The following is an 18,751-nucleotide window of genomic DNA, read 5'->3' as shown; positions in this document are numbered from 1 at the left end:
AGCTGTACAATAGGGTATAAGCAGCTTCTTCTTTTGGAGTTTCAAGTTGACAGAGCATCAATATTATTTTCCTCACTAGTTCAATCAATGATACATATCATCTCACGTGGATCTTGTTTTTCCATGAATCAAGTCAGGTTTAGATTTGGGAGCATCATTGGTAAGTTTTTATTTTTTTTCCCTCCAAGACAAGATGACAAAGCCACAGAAACATGCTCTTGCCAATGAGAAATTTTAATAGGCATCTTTACACGTGCAACAAAAGCAGTAAGCTATTGTATAACGTTTTAATTTAGAACTGTGTAAATAACTTTGAGAAGTTCTGCTACTCCATCTTCAGTGATGTCCTCCATTTTTCTTCGGAGGGAACAGTGTGTACTCAACCCCAAGAGCTACCACAAAGGCTACGAATCCCCACTTGAAACCTTTGGTGAGAACGTCCATAACAGTGACAGGTTTTGCAAAGCCACCCATATATCTCCATGCTTCATTGCTAGGAAAAACCAAAACCGACAGATAGAACAAAGTTAGAAGATCCACTCAGATTCCATATGACAACACAAATGCATTTATATGCAAAAAGTTAAAAAACACATTCAAAAAAGCTATGCATTGAAAATGTAAGGTTTCCATAGTTAAAGCACTCAGGAAACGTCAGGAAATACTATAAAGTTAACTATGCCCCCTTATGCATGTGTGTCATGCCAACCTTTAATTACCATATTACATGATCACATAAGACACCTTCAGTAAGAAAATATATTTTTTCTGCGACTTTAGCTATACATGTGCAGTGTCTTCTGTTTCTGTGTCCTACTTACTTTCTGTATGCTGGAAAAACAGAACCCACAAGTTGTTTATATACAAGATATGGAGTGAATGAAGCAAGCGCTCCTGTGCCACTTCTGAACGAGGCAGGTGTAAATATCATTATTTGTATTACTTTAACATCTAGGAGTTTTAGTCAGACACCAGGACCCATTGTGCTAGGTACTGTACAAGCACAGAACGAAAAGACAATCCCTGACCCAAAGAGTTTACCATCTAATGGTAAAGCATTAGACATTTCCTTGCTTGAGTCTTACTGGTGAAATTAACATGCAAGGCACTGAATTTAGCCTTATGGAGCGGAAATCTATCAAACTGCATGAAAAAACTCGTCCCCACTGTATTTTCCACTGAATGCATCCAATGAAGTGAGCTGTAGCTCACGAAAACTTATGCTCAAATAAATTGGTTAGTCTCTAAGGTGCCACAAGTCCTCCTTTTCTTTTTGCAGATATAGACTAACACAGCTGCTACTCTCAAACCTGTCATTATACAAGGCACTGAATTTAGCCGTATCGAGTGGAAATCTATCAACTTCATGAAAAAACTCGTCCCCAGTGTATTTTCCACTGTATGCATCCGATGAAGTGAGCTGTAGCTCACGAAAGCTTATGCTCAAATAAATTTGTTAGTCTCTAAGGTGCCACAAGTCCTCCTTTTCTTTTTACTCTCAACATAGTTTGAATAGACCTTTCTGTGCTGTTTAAAAAGATAGAAATTCTTTATTTCTATCTTTTGGTTTAAAGACCATAACAATCTGTCTTATGCAAGCCTTTACCTCACTGAGCATTTATGTGAACTACAGCTGTTACTACCTCTTCAGTCATAAAGTACTTAGACTTATCAGATCCAGATGAAATATTAAATCCATCACAAATAATATAATCTGTTCCAGAAACAAAGCTCTGAATTCCACTATCATATTTGCAGAGGACACAGAGACACAGCTAAGGAAAAAACAATCTACCAGAGGATAAGAACCTAAATCAGAATCACCATCACCGCATTTGATACTGATAGTTTTGATGAGAGTCTCAGCAGAGTTGTCAAGGACTGAATGGTCTGTAGACACTCATCTACCCTTTGTCCTGTGTAGGTAGTGTCTCTGCCTCAGGGTTAAGGCACACTGGATGGGAGACTTGTTCTGTAGGTGCTAGTACTTTGTTCCTACTAAGTGGATAAAGAATTTCAGTCTTCAGGGCTGTAAATCTGTATTTGTTCACCAGGGCTAAATCTACATAGAAGTTGTACGTAAATAAATTAGGCTACACTGGTCTTAGATTTCCCAGCCTTTTGACAGGTGCCAATACCAACTAAAAGAAAAAAGCCCAGAGAGGTTTTGCTACTTTAGGATTCTTAGTACAAGATATTCTTCAGAAGGACAACATTAATAAATGTAGGTTTCAGAGTAACAGCCGTGTTAGTCTGTCTTCGCAAAAAGAAAAGGAGTACTTGTGGCACCTTAGAGACTAACCAATTTATTTGAGCATGAGCTTTTGTGAGCTACAACTCACTTCATCGGATGCATACCGTGGAAAACTGAATGCACGGATACCACGGTATGCATCCGATGAAGTGAGCTGTAGCTCACGAAAGCTCATGCTCAAATAAATTGGTTAGTCTCTAAGGTGCCACAAGTACTCCTTTTCTTTTTATTAATAAATGTAGTACACAGATCTTGATACTTCTATCATGTCTTCACTAAAGAGATTGCTATGAAACTAGTACTGAAGGCTTGTCTCAGTGTGGGATTTAAGCATTGCTTTATACATAATTCTGCATTAGGCAAAGATATGCAGGAGAGATCCAATACTTTAATCTACAAGAGATTCTGCACTTTCTTCCTTAGTCAATATTCAACAAATCCAGTAAACAATTCATTTTTTTCAACTCATAAACCCGTGTTCTGAGAAACACAGCAATTTTTCACCTAGGAAAGGGAATAAACAGTATGAGTTTTTCTAAGCCCTATGCAGCATTTTGGAGCAGTTTCAGAGCAATATACTTAGGAAGCATGTGCAGAAGAGGGTGTGGGATTAATTTAGTGGCTATTTATGCTGCATTTTGGAAGAATGTGTTGGAGTATGGCCATTTTCTTGTTGTAGTAAACTTTTTGCTAAAAAGAACCATCCACAATGACATCACAAGGTTACAGGAAGTGAGTGTGTGTGTGTGTGTGTGTGTGTGTCTGTGTCTGTGTGTGTCTACATATCTGAATGATGCATTCTCTCACTTACCGAATCCATGGGTCTCTGAGACCCCGCTTAGCCAGTTTTTCCTGGACATCCTGTAGTGGAGTACCCTCTATCTTCCATTGTTTATAGTCAGGGAGTTCCATTTTCCCATGACCATGCTCATGTCCATGCCCCATGTCTGCAGGAAAAGATTAAAAAAAACGACAGCTCTTTCAAGGTACACAATTTACTTTTGTTTGAACAGACTTCCTAAGACTGACGTTCTCCTTCGGAAAATTGGGGAGGAGAGGGAGAGTGATTTCTAACACCACCGTACCGTACCGAGGCAGCTTCAGCAATGTTGTAAACAGTACTCCTCAGAATAGAAACAGATGTTTTATTAATAGTTCTAATAATAAATAATAATAATAATGTAGAGATCCTTCACGCTGTGCTTCAAAAGTCAATTTTCATGGTTAGGTATGCTATACTAGTTTTGGTAAATCATTTCTGATTAGCAGCACTTGACCAATTTGCCTGGGGTTCTAACTGTTCAGTTCACTGAACTCCAGTGACAGCTAGTGTACCAAAAGGCAACATCCTTCTCTGATAATCATTGTAAGGGAATTTGTGAACACTAGCATTTATCTTCTTTACAGAACAATACTAGTTTCTACTCAAAGTGACTAGCACTATGTGGATTTTCAGATACAAAGCTGAACACATTAGAGATGTTGCCCAGGGAGATGGGAAGGATTTACATATGATTGAAATATATAAAAGCAAACATTGCAGGATATTAGAGATGACAGTTTATCCAAATTTGGTATTGTAATGTCATTGTGATCCTTTCATAGATGCTAATGTGTTTTCAAAAACACTGTCTAGTATAAACATTTCTAACATTTTTGATTGAAATATTTCATGTTGGAAATCTTTTTACCATTTAGGAAATTACATTACCATTTTTTCTGAGCACTGATGCATTAAATCTCCTTATTTGAATAATTTAAATTTTAAAATAGTCTTATGGCTTCAAAAATCTCATATTGGATAATGAAAGACACAATTTACCATTTTAGGAGACACTCTTTTAGTACTCTAATTTAATGCTACTATGGCTTAGTTCTGCATAAACTGTACCCTAATAAACCTGGTTAATCACAACTCCTTTAAAATTGTGCATTAAAATACTTGGAACCCAAGAGGGGGAGAAAGGGGGAATAGAGTTTGTGTACATGCTTGCACGCCCCCCCCCCCCCATTTTCACCAGAAATTCCATCTCCACCTGAGACACCGTCCCAACAAAAATTCAATTGAAATCCAATGTTTCTGCAACGTTTTGGTTTTGACAAATCAGCATCTTTCAACGAAAAGTGTTCTGTCAAAGAATTCCCAACCAGCTCTACTTATTATATAGTACATGCAACTCCAATGAATATTTTGAAACTTAACTACCAGTATTTAATTTGATATGTACAAAGGTGTACATATCAGAAAGCATGAAACATTGCACTCTGTTCTCAAATGTCTCATTGGACACAGCTACAGCCATAGAAGTATGTCAAAGAATCTATTTTTTTTTTAAATTGGTATGTACTGCAATTTGTATGCCAGTTAGGACAGCCTGTATCCTGCTTTCTTAAAAGATCGTCTCTCTCTCTGAGCAATACTGTTACCATGGCCATCAACAAAGGTATATATGGGCCCTTCATATTTGGATCTCACTCCCTGTCTTTGGGCTGAAATAACCCAAGTTTGTTGACCTTTGTGGTATGTTGAAAATTTCATTTTTTTAATCTCAGACTTTTGGGAAAGTGAAATTGGACAGCTGGTATCTGGGGAGGGGGAGTACTTTAATCTTTTTGCACTAAGGGGTTAGTCCATTATCTCAAATATATGGTGAAAATCAGATGCATTATTCTCTACTGTATGGTTTCAGAGTAACAGCCGTGTTAGTCTGTATTCGCAAAAAGAAAAGGAGTACTTGTGGCACCTTAGAGACTAACCAATTTATTTGAGCATGAGCTTTCGTGAGCTACAGCTCACTTCATCAGATGCATACCGTGGAAACTGCAGCATATTTTATATATACACAGAGAATATGAAACAATACCTCCTCCCACCCCACTGTCCTGCTGGTAATAGCTTATCTAAAGTAATCTTCAGGTTAGGCCATTTCCAGCACAAATCCAGGTTTTCTCACCCTCCACCCCCCCACACAAATTCACTCTCCTGCTGGTGATAGCCCATCCAAAGTGACAACTCTTTACACAATGTGCATGATAATCAAGTTAGGCCATTTCCTGCACAAATCCAGGTTCTCTCACTCCCTCACCCCCCTCCAAAAACCCACCCCCATACACACACAAACTCACTCTCCTGCTGGTAATAGCTCATCCAAACTGACCACTCTCCAAGTTTAAATCCAAGTTAAACCAGAACATCTGGGGGGAGGGGGGTAGGAAAAAACAAGAGGAAATAGGCTACTTGTTTTTTCCTACCCCCCTCCCCCCAGATGTTCTGGTTTAACTTGGATTTAAACTTGGAGAGTGGTCAGTTTGGATGAGCTATTACCAGCAGGAGAGTGAGTTTGTGTGTGTATGGGGGTGGGTTTTTGGAGGGGGGTGAGGGAGTGAGAGAACCTGGAGTTGTGCAGGAAATGGCCTAACTTGATTATCATGCACATTGTGTAAAGAGTTGTCACTTTGGATGGGCTATCACCAGCAGGAGAGTGAATTTGTGTTGGGGGGTGGAGGGTGAGAAAACCTGGATTTGTGCTGGAAATGGCCTAACCTGAAGATTACTTTAGATAAGCTATTACCAGCAGGACAGTGGGGTGGGAGGAGGTATTGTTTCATATTCTCTGTGTATATATAAAGTCTGCTGCAGTTTCCACGGTATGCATCTGATGAAGTGAGCTGTAGCTCACGAAAGCTCATGCTCAAATAAATTGGTTAGTCTCTAAGGTGCCACAAGTACTCCTTTTCTCTACTGTATGCGTTTTAAAGAAACGTCAAAGATGTCCAGAGCATGAGACAGATTTTTTTTATGTATTATAAACCAAAAATGAATAGTAATTTGACATCTTGGTCTTAATGAATTTGATCAGACTAAGCAGACTCAATGTAATCAAACTATGAAAGTGTTTAAGCCCTCACCTAAATCACAGATTTTTACGGCTAGAAGAAACCACTTTGATTGTTTAATCTAAATTCCTCCATATGACCAGCCTGCTCTTTGTGGCCCTTGGCAAGTGGACAGCAGACCAGTTTGGAAATCATCAAGTTAGACAAATCAATGTCACTGATCATGTTAATATTTATTAACAACATTTTAAAATTATTCAACTCACATGACGCCTACAAAAACAGTGTTTCTGTCAATCTAACTAGGGACATTGGCTTTCCAAACTCATATTGTAATTAACTGTTTGGACTACTGATAGTGTCACAGCTGTGTACCAACCCCCAATGGAGCTGATTTGGCTCCTCATCACTGAAAAACAAAAAGATAGGGCCAGATCCTCAGCTGATATAAGACAGCATAGCTCTGTTGAAGTCAATGAAGCAACAGCAAAGGCCCATAAACAAGCAGAGGGCAAGCTGATGAGGGTGGAGACAAAGATAGTTATTTTATGATACTAGGGAATGTATTCTGATGTTCTGTGTTTTAAATTGTTGTACATGTACCTAGAGCTTTGGTTGGACTCTTTTATAAATAAAAACTAATGATTAATGAAGGCAATTTTGGGGGAAGGTGTAGAGGGTTACCTATTGAGTAAAAGAAGGAAGGGCTGGAGGAGAAAATGTGATAATTTTTAAGTGTCCTCTCTTCAAAAAACACTAAGCTGTCCTATCAGCAGCGGTTTGTGACCTCCACATTTCAACACATTTTGTTGGAAAAAGTAAGTTAAAAATGATTCAGTATTCCTAGTTTTTAACAGAAGTTAGTTGACTGTAGTGGTGCTAAAAAGAGGTGATTGAAAGGGCCTCCAAGACTTCTGGGGGACAAGAGGGAGATGGTGTCCAAAGACTATGAAAGCCTGAGAGAATTAAAGATGGAGATAACTATATATATTTTCCCATCAAAATAGTAAGGAAGAGATTTGTATAACCCTTTCCCAGTTATCCTTCTACTAGGAACCATTTTTCCTCATGGGAAGATATACTAAAAAAAAAAAAATACTGGGAACACGTATACAGTGTATCACATCTAAAAACCAGTGAGCTATTCTTCAATAGCAATGAGACAAACACACCTAGGCTATTAGTGCACTTTTCATGTGGTTGACGGCACAAAGCCAGGGGCCAATGAACAGTGCCTCCAAAAAGCAACGCTTAAATACTTATACAACATTTTTCATACCTAAATCTCCAAGCGCAAAGACACTTACAGCATCACACAGCAGTTCAGTGGCAGAGCCGGGGTTTCCTGGCTCCCAATCCTTGCCTTGCCCAGGCTGCACTGCCTCCCACCCACTACAAAGGTGACTTATTTCTGTGGTGGTTTATGTTTATAGCCCTAGCAGAAAATCAAGGTCAGAAGAGGCTATGTAATTTTTAAAAAATCCCTTAGTCACTGAAATGTAAATAAATTAGAAACATTCAAAGTTGGTGGGGGGGGAGGGGGGGCAGAATCAGGTGAAGGTGGCAAAGTGGGAAGGGGCACACGAGGGGGGGGACTGGGTGGAGGAAGAGCACAAGGGGGTAGGGGAGGGTTAGGTAACACAGGATGCCCATTCCCAGGGACAGCAGTGGGGGTGGTGGAAGGAGGAGGGCTGAGGAGAGGAAGAGCACTCGGGTTGGAAAGGGTTAAGTAACACACGATGCCAAGCTGGAAGGGGTTGCACGTGCTTAGGAAAATAAGATTAAAATTGAAATGATCTGGACAAACTGGAGAAATGGTCTGAAGTAAATAGGATGAAATTCAATACGGACAAATGCAAAGTACTCCACTTAGGAACGAACTATCAGTTGCACACATACAAAATGAGAAAAGACTGTCTAAGGCAGTGGTCACCAACCAGTAGATCGCAATCGACTGATTGATCCTGGAGCCTTTGCCAGTCGATCACAATCTCTGGCTGCTAAAAGTCCGGTGGTGCAGCAGGGCTAAGGCAGGCTCCCTGCCTTCCCTGGCCCTGCACTGCTCCAGGAAGCAGCCCGCATGCCCCTGAGGCCCCGGGAGGGAAGGGGTCTCCGTGTGCTGCTCCTGCCTGCAAGCACTGCCCCTGCAGCTCCCATTGGCCGGGAATGGGGAACTGCAGCCAACAGGAACTGCAGGGGTGGTGCCTGCAGAGAGGAGCTGTGCGTGGAGCCCTGTTCTGCCCCCGCCCCCAGGCGCCACAGGGGCATAATGGCCACTTTCGGGTATGGCATGGGGCTGGGGCAGGCAGGAAACCTGCCTTAGCCCCACTGCACCATCAACTGGGAGCCGCTCGAGATAAGTGCTGCCCGGCAGGAGCCTGCACCCCAAACCCCTAGCCCTAAGCCCCCTCCTGGAGCCAGCACCCGATACCCCCTCCGGCTCTCCAACACTCACCCCAGGCTGGAGCCCTCTCCTGCACCCAACTCCCTCCTAGAGCCTGCATCCCCTCCTGCATCCCAACACTCTGCCCCAGGCTCAGCCCAGAGCCCCCTCCCACACTCCAAACCTCTCAGCCCCAGCCTAGAGCCCACACCCCCTCCCAAACCCCAACCCCAGCCCAGTGAAAGTGAGTGAGGGTGGGGAATAGCGAGTGACAGAGGGAGGGGGATGGAGTGAGCAGAGCGGGGCCTTGGGGAAGGGGATGGGTAGGTCCTGGGTTGCACTTAAATTAAAAAAAAAGGGATCTTGTGCATAAAAAGGTTGGAGGCCACTGGCCTAAGGAGTACTGCAGAAAGGAATCCGGGGGTCATAGTTAATCAGAAGTTAAACATGAGTCAACAGTGTAACATAGTTGCAAAAACAAAGAAACAAAAAAAACATTCTGGGATGTATTAGCAGGAGTGGTGTGAGCAAGGCCCGAGAAGTAATTCTTCTGCTCTCCTCAGTGCTGATTAAGCCTCAACTGGAGTATTGTGTCCAGTTCTGGGCGCCACATTTCAGGAAGGATGTGGACAACTGGAGAAAGTCCAGAGAAGAGTAACAAAAATGATTAAAGGTCTAGGAAACATGACCTACGAGGGAAGATTGAAAGAATTGGGTTTGTATAGTTTGGAAAAGAGAAGACTGAGAGGGGACAGGATAACAATTTTCAAGTATGTGAAAGGCTGTTACAAGGAGGAGGGGGAGGAGAATTGTTCTTCTTAACCTCTGAGGGCAGGACAAGAAGCAAGGGGCTTAACTGGCAGCAAGGGCGGTTTCGGTTGGACTTCAGGAAAAACTTCCCGTCAGGGTGGTTAAGCGCGGGAAGACGCTGCCTCGGGAGGCCGTGGAATCGCCAGCGGTGGGGATTTTTAAGAGCAGGTTGGACAAACGCCGGCCAGGGATGCGCTCGGTCAGACGTAGCCCCGCCAGGCGCGCAGGGGACTCGATGACCTCTCCAGTCTCCGGGCCTACGGTGCTACGCCCCAGCAGCGCCCGCGGGTGGGGGCGAGAGAGGTAACGCACGATGCCTTCGCCCAGGGACGGGGGAGGGGAGAACCGACACCGCTGCCTCCCGCGTAGCGCTTGGGCCCTCTCCGCCCCTCCCCGTTACCTGGCCGCTCCGTCACGCTGCCCAGTCCGGGCGTACCGGCCCCGGAAGCGGAAGTCGCCGTCGGAGATTGGCTCCGACAGGGAACGCTACCGGGCGCGTAGGTTCCGGGAGCTTTTCCTGCCCCGCTGCCGATCGCTCCGAGCCGGCGCCGAGGCCCCGCCCCGTTTCGCCGGAGCTGTAGCCGCCGTTCTTGGAGGCGAGTCCCGGGTTCCCAGCCCCGGTGCCTCGCGGCCCTGGGCCGGGGCACGAGTGGAGGGAGAGGCGGAAATAGCCAATGAGCGCGGCGCTTGTTGGGGGGAGGGAGCGGCCCAGTGGCCAGGTGCGTTGCGGCGCTGCAGGGCTGGCCGCAGAGGAGGCAGGAAGGGGACGGGAGAGGGGGCGGCAGGTACCGGGGGCAGCGGGCAGGGAGAGGGGGCGCCGCCGCCGCTCCTCGCTGTAGCCGTGGGGCGGGGCCGGCAGAAGGTCAGACCCGGACCCTCCCGCAGGCGGTGCTGGGCACGGGCGGGCCCCTCTGCTCGCGGGACAGCCTGGGCCCCCGTTGTCCGCACAGGTGCGAGAGCGGCTGAGACACCGGCACCCCGCGGGCTGCGGGGCCCCCGGGCTGGCACCTGCCACGGTACTCGGGACCGCCACCCGCGTAGACCCCTCCTCGGGGACCCCTGCCCCACATAGACCCCGTCTCCTGGCACTCGGGGACCCCGCCCGCCTTCCTCTCTCATGACCCCCCCATGGCACTCGGGGACCCCTTCCTCTACCCCGCATAGAGCCGTTCCCCTGCCACCCGGGGACCCCTTCCCCTGCCACTCGGGGACCCCTTCTTCTACCCCGCATAGACCCCTTCCCCTGCCACTCGGGGACCCCTTCTTCTACCCCGCATAGACCCCTTCCACTCGGGGACCCCTTCTTCTACCCCGCATAGACCCCTTCCCCTGCCACTCGGGGACCCCTTCCTCTACCCTGCATAGACCCCTCCCCATGGCACTCGGGAACCCCTTCTCCTGGCACTCGGGGACTCCTGCCCGCCTCCCTCTCTCATAGACCCCTCCCCATGCCACTCGGGGACCCCTTACTCTACCCTGCATGGACCCGTTCCCCTGCCACTCGGGGACCCCTTCCTCTACCCCGCATAGACCCCTCCCCATGCCACTTGGGGACCCCTTCCTCTACCCTGCATGGACCCGTTCCCCTGCCACTCGGGGACCCCTTTCTCTACCCCGCATAGACCCGTTCCCCTGCCACTCGGGGACCCCTTTCTCTACCCCGCATAGACCCGTTCCCCTGCCACTCGGGGACCCCTTTCTCTACCCCGCATAGACCCGTTCCCCTGCCACTCGGGGACCCCTTTCTCTACCCCGCATAGACCCGTTCCCCTGCCACTCGGGGACCCCTTTCTCTACCCCGCATAGACCCGTTCCCCTGCCACTCGGGGACCCCTTTCTCTACCCCGCATAGACCCGTTCCCCTGCCACTCGGGGACCCCTTTCTCTACCCCGCATAGACCCGTTCCCCTGCCACTCGGGGACCCCTTTCTCTACCCCGCATAGACCCGTTCCCCTGCCACTCGGGGACCACTTTCTCTACCCCGCATAGACCCGTTCCCCTGGCACCCGGGGACACCTTCCTCTACCCCGCATAGACCCGTTCCCCTGGCACTCGGGGACCCCTCCCCATGGCACTTGGGGACCCCTGCCCGCCTCCCTCTCTCATAGACCCCTCCCCATGGCACTTGGGGACCCCTGCCCGCCTCCCTCTCTCATAGACCCCTCCCCAGGGCACTCGGGGACCCCTTCCTCTACCCCGCATAGACCCCTCCCCAGGGCACTCGGGGACCCCTTCCTCTACCCCGCATAGACCCCTCCCCATGGCACTCGGGGACCCCTTCCTCTACCCCGCATAGACCCCTCCCCATGGCACTCGGGGACCCCTTCCTCTACCCCTCATAGACCCGTTCCCCTGGCACTCAGGGACCCCTTCTCACTCCCTTTCTGTGTAGACCCTTCCCCATGGGCACTCGGAAACCTTCCTCATTACAGACACTTTTCTCCTCTGGAGCTCTCACTTACTGACATCACAGTCCCCAAAAGAGACAGGGATCTAGCTCAGGAACCCTGCTCCCAAGGCATGCAGCAATAGTTGCGAGAAAAGAATGGAATTTGGCAGGATAAGTACACATGCCGATTGACAGAGACATTTCTGTATCTACGGGTTATGTAACCTCTCTGTTATGCTCACATACACACTGACAATCTCCTACAGAAAGAGCGATACAGAGTCGGAAGGAGGTCTGCGCCATACAGATCTCTATGGAGATACCCTCTTAATGCACACACTATACACACGATGGTAATTGTGCTGATACTCAAATCTAGAGAGAGAACAGGTTTTTCTTAAGTGATTGGATTACTGGGTCTCAGTATACCATCAAATATTTGTTTTCTCAGGAAGAGTTGGGAAACGTGAAATTCTGGAATCTACAGTAAAAGGTAAGTGGAAGTTTGGCATTTCTTGGGGCAGAGATTCTCTAATGTAATTACTGTTTTATTCCCTTAGCTGATTGCCACTAGGGAATGTGTGAAGAGAATGATTAACAGGTACTGTACTAAGAAGACTCATAATGGCAACCTTTGTGTGCCATTTTTGAGTTAATTACATTTTCACCTGGTTAGTGCAAATTGTTTTTCCCTTCGTGATTGAGTGTGTAGTCCTTGCTTTTTGTTCTAATCTGAGAAGTAACTGGTAAGCAGTGTAATCATTACTAAATTGTAGATTTTGCTGTAATGCCATTTCTTGTGGCAGTGTACACATTGAAATTATTTACCACATTTTGCTTTGTATGGGCATAAGCCTGGGTTTGTAGTATGATATTGACCAATTTTAAAATGGGTTTACTTAGTAGAATCTTCTATTAATATGTAAGTATTTTATTTATTTTGGGATTTCAAATTTTGCTTGTGTTATTAAGGTGCTCAAGTAGAGAGTGAAGACTGGAGTTTTAGTAGGAATGCCATTATCATCATATTAATAGTGAAACTGTTCCGGGTGGAAAGCCAACGGATTAATCTAGACTGTCTCTACCTGGTTTCAGAGATTAATATTTTTCACTGTGAGATAAAATCTGCAAGATCCAGGGCTGCTTCTTTTGTTCTGTGGATGCAGTGTCAGAGCAGGGGGAGGCAAACATGTTTGCTTTCTTTGGTTGGGTTTTTCATAGCTTGGAAAGTGAAGGTTTTGAATACATAAGGAGAGGTTCATTTATCTCTACCTGTGAAATACTTCCCTTCCTATTGTAGCGAGTGAATGTTGTTGGGGACTCGCCTCAGGTTCATTACTGCTGAGGATTGTTGTTTCCCTCAAGGAGGGAAATTTGCAGGTGATCTTTAAACATGTTGTATTCCAGTCTTGGTTTTTAATCTTCCCTTTGAGGGGAAAGTTATGATGAGCTTCTGATTTCTTGGAACTTTTTTGATTCTGCATTCATGGGGTTCTGTGTGCTTAAAGAAATATTAACTCCTAAATTGTATGAAATTGAACTGTTCAAGTGTTTCTTGTATGCTCTAGAAATAGCTATAAAGTAGTGATGATCATTTTCTGAAAACAATATGCTTATTCTCCAAATAACCATTTTATCTGTTATAAAGGTACAAGAACATGTATAACTAGGATTTTGAACTTTGAAAAACAGTTTAGCAGTTTTTAATATAAAGCCATTGTTTATGTTGGCAGGGGGATTGGAATGAGAGAGAACACTAGTGATATCAAAATATACTTAAACAACGAGGAGTCCAGTGGCACTGTAAAGACTAACAGATTTATTTGGGGATAAGCTTTCGTGGGTAAAAATCCCCACTTCTTCAGATGCAATGAAAGCTTATGCCCAAATAAATCTGTTAGTCTTTAAGGTGCCACCGGACTCTTCATTGTTTTTGTGGATACAGACTAACACGGCTACCCCTCTGATACTTGGCAAAATATACTTAAGCATTTTTCTTATTAATGGAATCCTGGCTTGGTTTCTAGACTTGAAATGTAAGGTTCTGTGTGGTAGAACAGCACTTTTATTTAAGTAGAATGTTGTTATCCAGCACAACCATACCATATGAAATTCTTACCTGAATAAAGCTGTAGTAGCAGATTATGGAGCAGAAAATGTACAAACCTTGAGCAGAGCCCAGGCACAATAATCATAGAGAGTTCGTAAACTTTCTACATTCTTATAAGAGGTGCTTTGGTTTATCTACCACAGCAAAAGGTTAACCTCTTGTAAGAGAACTTCTTATGCTGCAATTAGCATTCTTCTGCCAGCTGTGGGTTCTTGTGTCAGACCTAATGTGTTTGAGTGCAAGGTTTCTTTTTTCTGATCAGTGGGAGCAGACAGAGAAGACAGAGATGGTATACTGGAAATACTTTCTTTGGTACATACTGTTCTAAACTCTTGTGTACAGCTATGGTACTATATGAACAATAATAAATACGCAGCTAGAAGGATATAATTACCCAACAAATGATGCGGCTGCTTTCAAACTCAAATACAATATCACATTCTTTGCTTTATGCCCATCTAATGTAATGTAATTGTACTCTGCACAATGCTTGAACTGAATTCCCCCTCAATGTCAGTTTATTCTCCTGCTATGAAATATCCTTCATTGGTAACTTAGCCCTCCCAAAAAACTTCTGGGTCACATTTGAAAATACTAATAGATGTAAAATTCACCAACAATTATTTTCACTAAGGGATTTCCCCCCCCCCCCCCCACATTGTCTGAGTTGGCTCACTGGCACAGAACTGCATCCCCCCCTCCCCCACCCGTTTACCATGAAAGTAGGAATTTTTAATTTCAGTAATCCCTTTCCCTGGTCCTTGCTGCTCTAGTCTCCAGGCAGCCCAGCTTGCCACTTATGCTTCTAGTTCCCCTCGTTCTCTGGCTGCAAGGTGCCCTCCAGGTCTGGTTCCCTGACTCCTTGCTACCTGAGTCCATAGAACAATGCAGGGAGCTCACACTGTAATCCGGTACTCCCCTTTTGGCAGCTGCAAACCTGTCCTAGCAGAGCAGGGATACAGAAAACAAAATGTCAGGTGATTGGCTGCTGCAAAATGGTGAATGCTGTTGCAAAAATCCTGAATTCTGTGGCTTCTTGGAAAATGCCAAATTCTATGGCTGAAAAATAGGTTCATATTTGGAAGGTTATCTTCAAAACTATTATTTTTTAAAACTGGGTTTCTGTTTATTAAAATAAAAATTCTGCAGAAGTTGATGGCATTTACTCAGGAAAGCTTTCTAATTGCCCCGGGTGAGAGTCCACTGGATTTTCGTGGACTTAAAAAAAAGCAGATTTTGTGATGGAAATATCTTAGGTTAACTTATCATAAGTTTAAGATTGATTATTTTTTAATGGTGAAAATGTATCAAATATAATTTCTTACAGCTTTTTTGGACTTTGACCTGCTAATTAAATGTTAAGTATCTTTAAGTACAGAGGACTGTTCTTGTATGGGTGATATCAGTTATACTGGTATAATTTTGTCATATGTTATAGATGCATAACTAACACTGCTGCAATATATGGAGACTCATGACAATTAGTTGAAATAACTGGAAGAAAGTGGGAGGAGTTCTTCCAAACAAATGTGGGTGAGGGTTGGAACGGATAAGTCACCAAATGTCTCAGTGTGTGCTACCAAAGTAGGAGACACACTTAGAAATGAGCAAAATACTCGGCTTTGAGTTTTGATACTATCTTAGATTTAGTAAAAGCCAAGGTGGGAGGTTTTCAGAGAAGGAATTGCAAAGTGTTTTAAAAAATTGGGATTTGCCACCTTTTAGAGCTTTGGAGGAGGACATCCTATGTGTATTAAAGAAAAACCTATGTATAATATTCTTTTTTCTAATAATTGGTATACGCAAAATGGCTAATCAAGAATTAATTAGATATCAACTGACATGTTTAAAATTAATTGATTTTATATTTGGCTAAACACAAATCTCCATGTTGAGATACTGACATGATGAGATTTGAATTTTGAGATCAGCCTCTCCTTATTTGCTTTGAATCCTTGGTCTCTCCTGTCAAATGACATACTTGGGCTAGCCAGTAATTTAAAAATACTTGATTCTGGGAATATACTTGTATAACTCCTGTGTATCTCAAATGGATACTTAGATACAGATTCAATGCAATATTAGCTTACTGCATCTTGTTCAGGGAAAAGGTTTTCTAACTAAATTGGAAAAGGTATTAGAGTCCCTTTTTAATTAGTTATTAAAATAATATTAAGGCTAGCAGACCTAAATTTAGCCTACCAGCCAACTTTGTTTTGACGTGTGGGTCTTTACATGACCAGGTATGTGCATGTCACTGCATCTCTACGATCTGTCTGCTCTATTCTGGTGAGCAGCAGGATATTAAGAAACACAAAAATCTTGCTCTTCAAGATCTGTGTATACAATCTATATTGGGAGTCATGGGTTTCCAATCCCTTGGGTGGTACATCTCTAATTTTGGGAACCATGAGTTTGTGCAGATGCCTGACCTAAAGTGAGTTATTCCTGCAGGGAATGAAATGAAAAAGCATTGAGCTACTCATATGTCAGATGTTTGCAGTGTTCACAATCAATTGTTTTAATTACAGGAGAAGGATCTGTGTTTATGCCATGGGGCAAAGGGTAGTGGACGCTAATAATATATACTTGCACTACTTCAAAGGTTATGTTAACTGTATTACTGTGTGTGTGTCTTTTTAGCTTGGAGTTTCCTTTGGAATGTTTTATTTGTATGTTGGTTTGTGTGGCAAGTCATTCCTTCTTTTCGGAGAGAGTCTGTGCAAGGAACTGTATATTGCAGCTAGGATTCATAACTCTATTTTAAAGTAGATTAGTTGGTTGATGCTAATAGTGATTCTTTTTTGTGCAGTTTCTTATCACAAATTGAATGAGTAGGATAAAGAAGGCCTCTACCCAGATGTTTGAGTGCATCTGAGGATTCTTGTGTTGAAACATGGAGAGTGACAGGTACTGTTCTTTACTTGTGTTAAATGTGCTGTGGTTCTAGTGGTAATAATACAGTATCTTGTACTTAATCAGCTAAGGATCTCAAAGCACTTTATAAAAGTATATAGTAAGTATATCCCAGTCTTACAGATTAGGAATTCGGATATGAGGTACTAAGTGTTTTGCTCAAGGTCACACATTGGGCAATAGAAACGAGGGCAATAGAAATGAGGGGTGAAATCTTGGCTCCATTGAAGTCAATGATTGTTTTTACCATTGATTTCATTGGTATCGGCATTTCACACTAGGTCTCCAAGCTCCTGTTCTAACCACTAGACATACTGCCTTGCTGAAAGTACATGAAAGTAATATTCAGCAGGTATCAATAATAAATGCTTTTTGTGCCATAGCCCTGACATATGTTTGTTGTTGTAGAACAGTAGTAGTACAAGCAGTTTCCAAGTATAGCATTTATTTTGTTATGGGAGAAAAATGTTTCTCCAAACTCTAATGTTATAATAAAACTTCTCTAGGAACAACAACGGGATAAATGAATCCTTGGTGACACTCCATGTACTTCACTGGAGTTATACCAGGTATGATTTTAAATTAGGGAGTCTTCTAAACAAAATAATGTGTTCCTCAGTGTAGAAATTGTAAGGAAGATTGACAAAGCACCAGCATCATAAAAGCCTGAATCCTTCCATTGGTTGTAACTAGGGTGACCAGAGGTCCCGATAAAATCGGGACTGTCCCAATTTTTAGTTCTTTGTCTCGTGTCCCGACCGATGCACGGTTGGGATGCCATTTGTCCCGATATTGCGGCTTTGGCTGCTCTGGCTTTTTTTTTTTTGCTTCCCCCATGTGTCCCGATATTTTGTGCATTTCATCTGGTCACCCTAGTTGTAACTGGAAAATTTAACAATTTTACCTTTTTAGACTATTATTCTGTTGGTCCAGAAGCTGGTCAAAGGGGAGCAGGAGGAATTTAGATGTACAGTAGAAAATGACCAGTTTCCTCTGCTTTTTCAGCCTTTTATTCTTGTTTCATAATAGCTAAGAATCAGTTTTGTTCAAAATTCTTGGGCTGTAGCAGGTTTCTTTTAAATACTTAATTATTGCTATTGTGTTCAATCCTTAAGATGTTGACCAAACTATAATCACTGTTTGATGGTAACTGACCTGTTTCAGTATGGTGGGTGAGTTGTGGAAGTTTATAATGCTTTTATTGTCAAGTTCTTGATTTGTACTTCCATAGATAACCGTTTATAAAAATCTTTGAAACCATCAAGCTCTTTAAATGCTGTCATGTCTGCTCCTTGTTACTTAGACTAAAATAGAGTGCAGCAAGGATTAAAAGGAATTTTGAAAGTATATAATGTGAATTTAGGAATGAATAGATTGAGCCAGTGTTTTTAGTTAAGCATTCATCAGTTGTTTCTGCACTGTTTAATTTAATGAGTATTCGGTGACAGCAACATTTACTGCTGTTAGATTGGAACCTCTATGCATGCTTCCTGATTTGTCTGTGTCAGCAAAACAACTGCTATTACCATGACTGCCACCTTCTACCTCTGTTTATATCCGTGTACCTGCCACGACTTCTTGTCTCATCTGCTTTGATCCCTCAACTTCTCCACATGCCAACTGTTTGCTGATGCTGGGAAAAGATGGCAAGTCCTATTCAATATATTCATAAATGTTCTTGAAAAAGGGGTAAACTGTGAGGTGGCAAAATTTGCAGATGATACAAAACTACTCAAGATAGTTGAGTCCAAATCAGACCACGAAGAGCCACAAAAGGATCTCACAAAACTGGGTGACTGGGAAACAAAATGGCAGATGAAATTCAATGTTGATAAATGCAAGATAATGCACACTGGAAAACATAATCCCAACTATACATATAAAATGATGGGGTCTCAATTAGCTATTAACATTCAAGAAAGAGATTTTGGAGTTAGTGTGGATAGTTCTCTGAAAATGTCCAGTCAATGTGCAGTGTCATTAAAAAAAGCTAACAGAATGTTGGGAATCATTAAGAAAGGGATAGATAATAAGACAGAAAATATCATATT

At 43.5% G+C, this 18,751-nt stretch overlaps 2 protein-coding genes across 7 annotated transcripts in view; one reads left to right on the top strand and one right to left on the bottom strand.

The window, feature by feature from the left end:
• Positions 1-213: 213 nt before the first annotated feature.
• Positions 214-9,828, bottom strand: NDUFB3 (NADH:ubiquinone oxidoreductase subunit B3). Of its 2 annotated transcripts, none has more exons than XM_077830322.1 (3): positions 9,685-9,828; positions 3,066-3,201; positions 214-493 (listed from the first exon to the last, which is right to left on the bottom strand). In XM_077830322.1, the coding sequence occupies exons 2-3, from the start codon at positions 3,197-3,199 to the stop codon at positions 337-339; spliced, it is 291 nt and encodes a 96-aa protein (XP_077686448.1). In that variant the 5' UTR covers positions 3,200-3,201; positions 9,685-9,828; the 3' UTR covers positions 214-336. The 2 variants fall into 2 exon arrangements, with proteins under 2 accessions (XP_077686448.1, XP_077686447.1); XM_077830321.1 differs by lacking the exon at positions 9,685-9,828 and adding an exon at positions 7,399-7,545.
• A 68-nt stretch (positions 9,829-9,896) lies between these two features.
• HYCC2 (hyccin PI4KA lipid kinase complex subunit 2) overlaps positions 9,897-18,751 on the top strand; it is a 95,649-nt gene continuing 86,794 nt past the window's right edge. Inside the window, exons 1-2 of one of the 5 annotated variants that reach the window (XM_077830314.1) lie at positions 9,897-10,003; positions 12,126-12,167. The gene's annotated coding sequence lies outside the window, so the exon portion shown is untranslated. Of the gene's footprint in view, positions 10,004-10,090; positions 10,301-11,716; positions 12,028-12,125; positions 12,168-18,751 lie in introns of those variants that run through there. The other 4 variants (XM_077830313.1, XM_077830312.1, XM_077830315.1 and 1 more) reach the window with 4 other exon arrangements.

The sequence above is a fragment of the Eretmochelys imbricata genome, chromosome 11 (assembly GCF_965152235.1).
Source record: "Eretmochelys imbricata isolate rEreImb1 chromosome 11, rEreImb1.hap1, whole genome shotgun sequence".
In the NCBI taxonomy this organism is placed as follows: Eukaryota; Metazoa; Chordata; order Testudines; family Cheloniidae; genus Eretmochelys; species Eretmochelys imbricata.
Note: the sequence above shows the minus strand (reverse complement) of the source record. Positions and strands in the feature narration are given on the sequence as shown.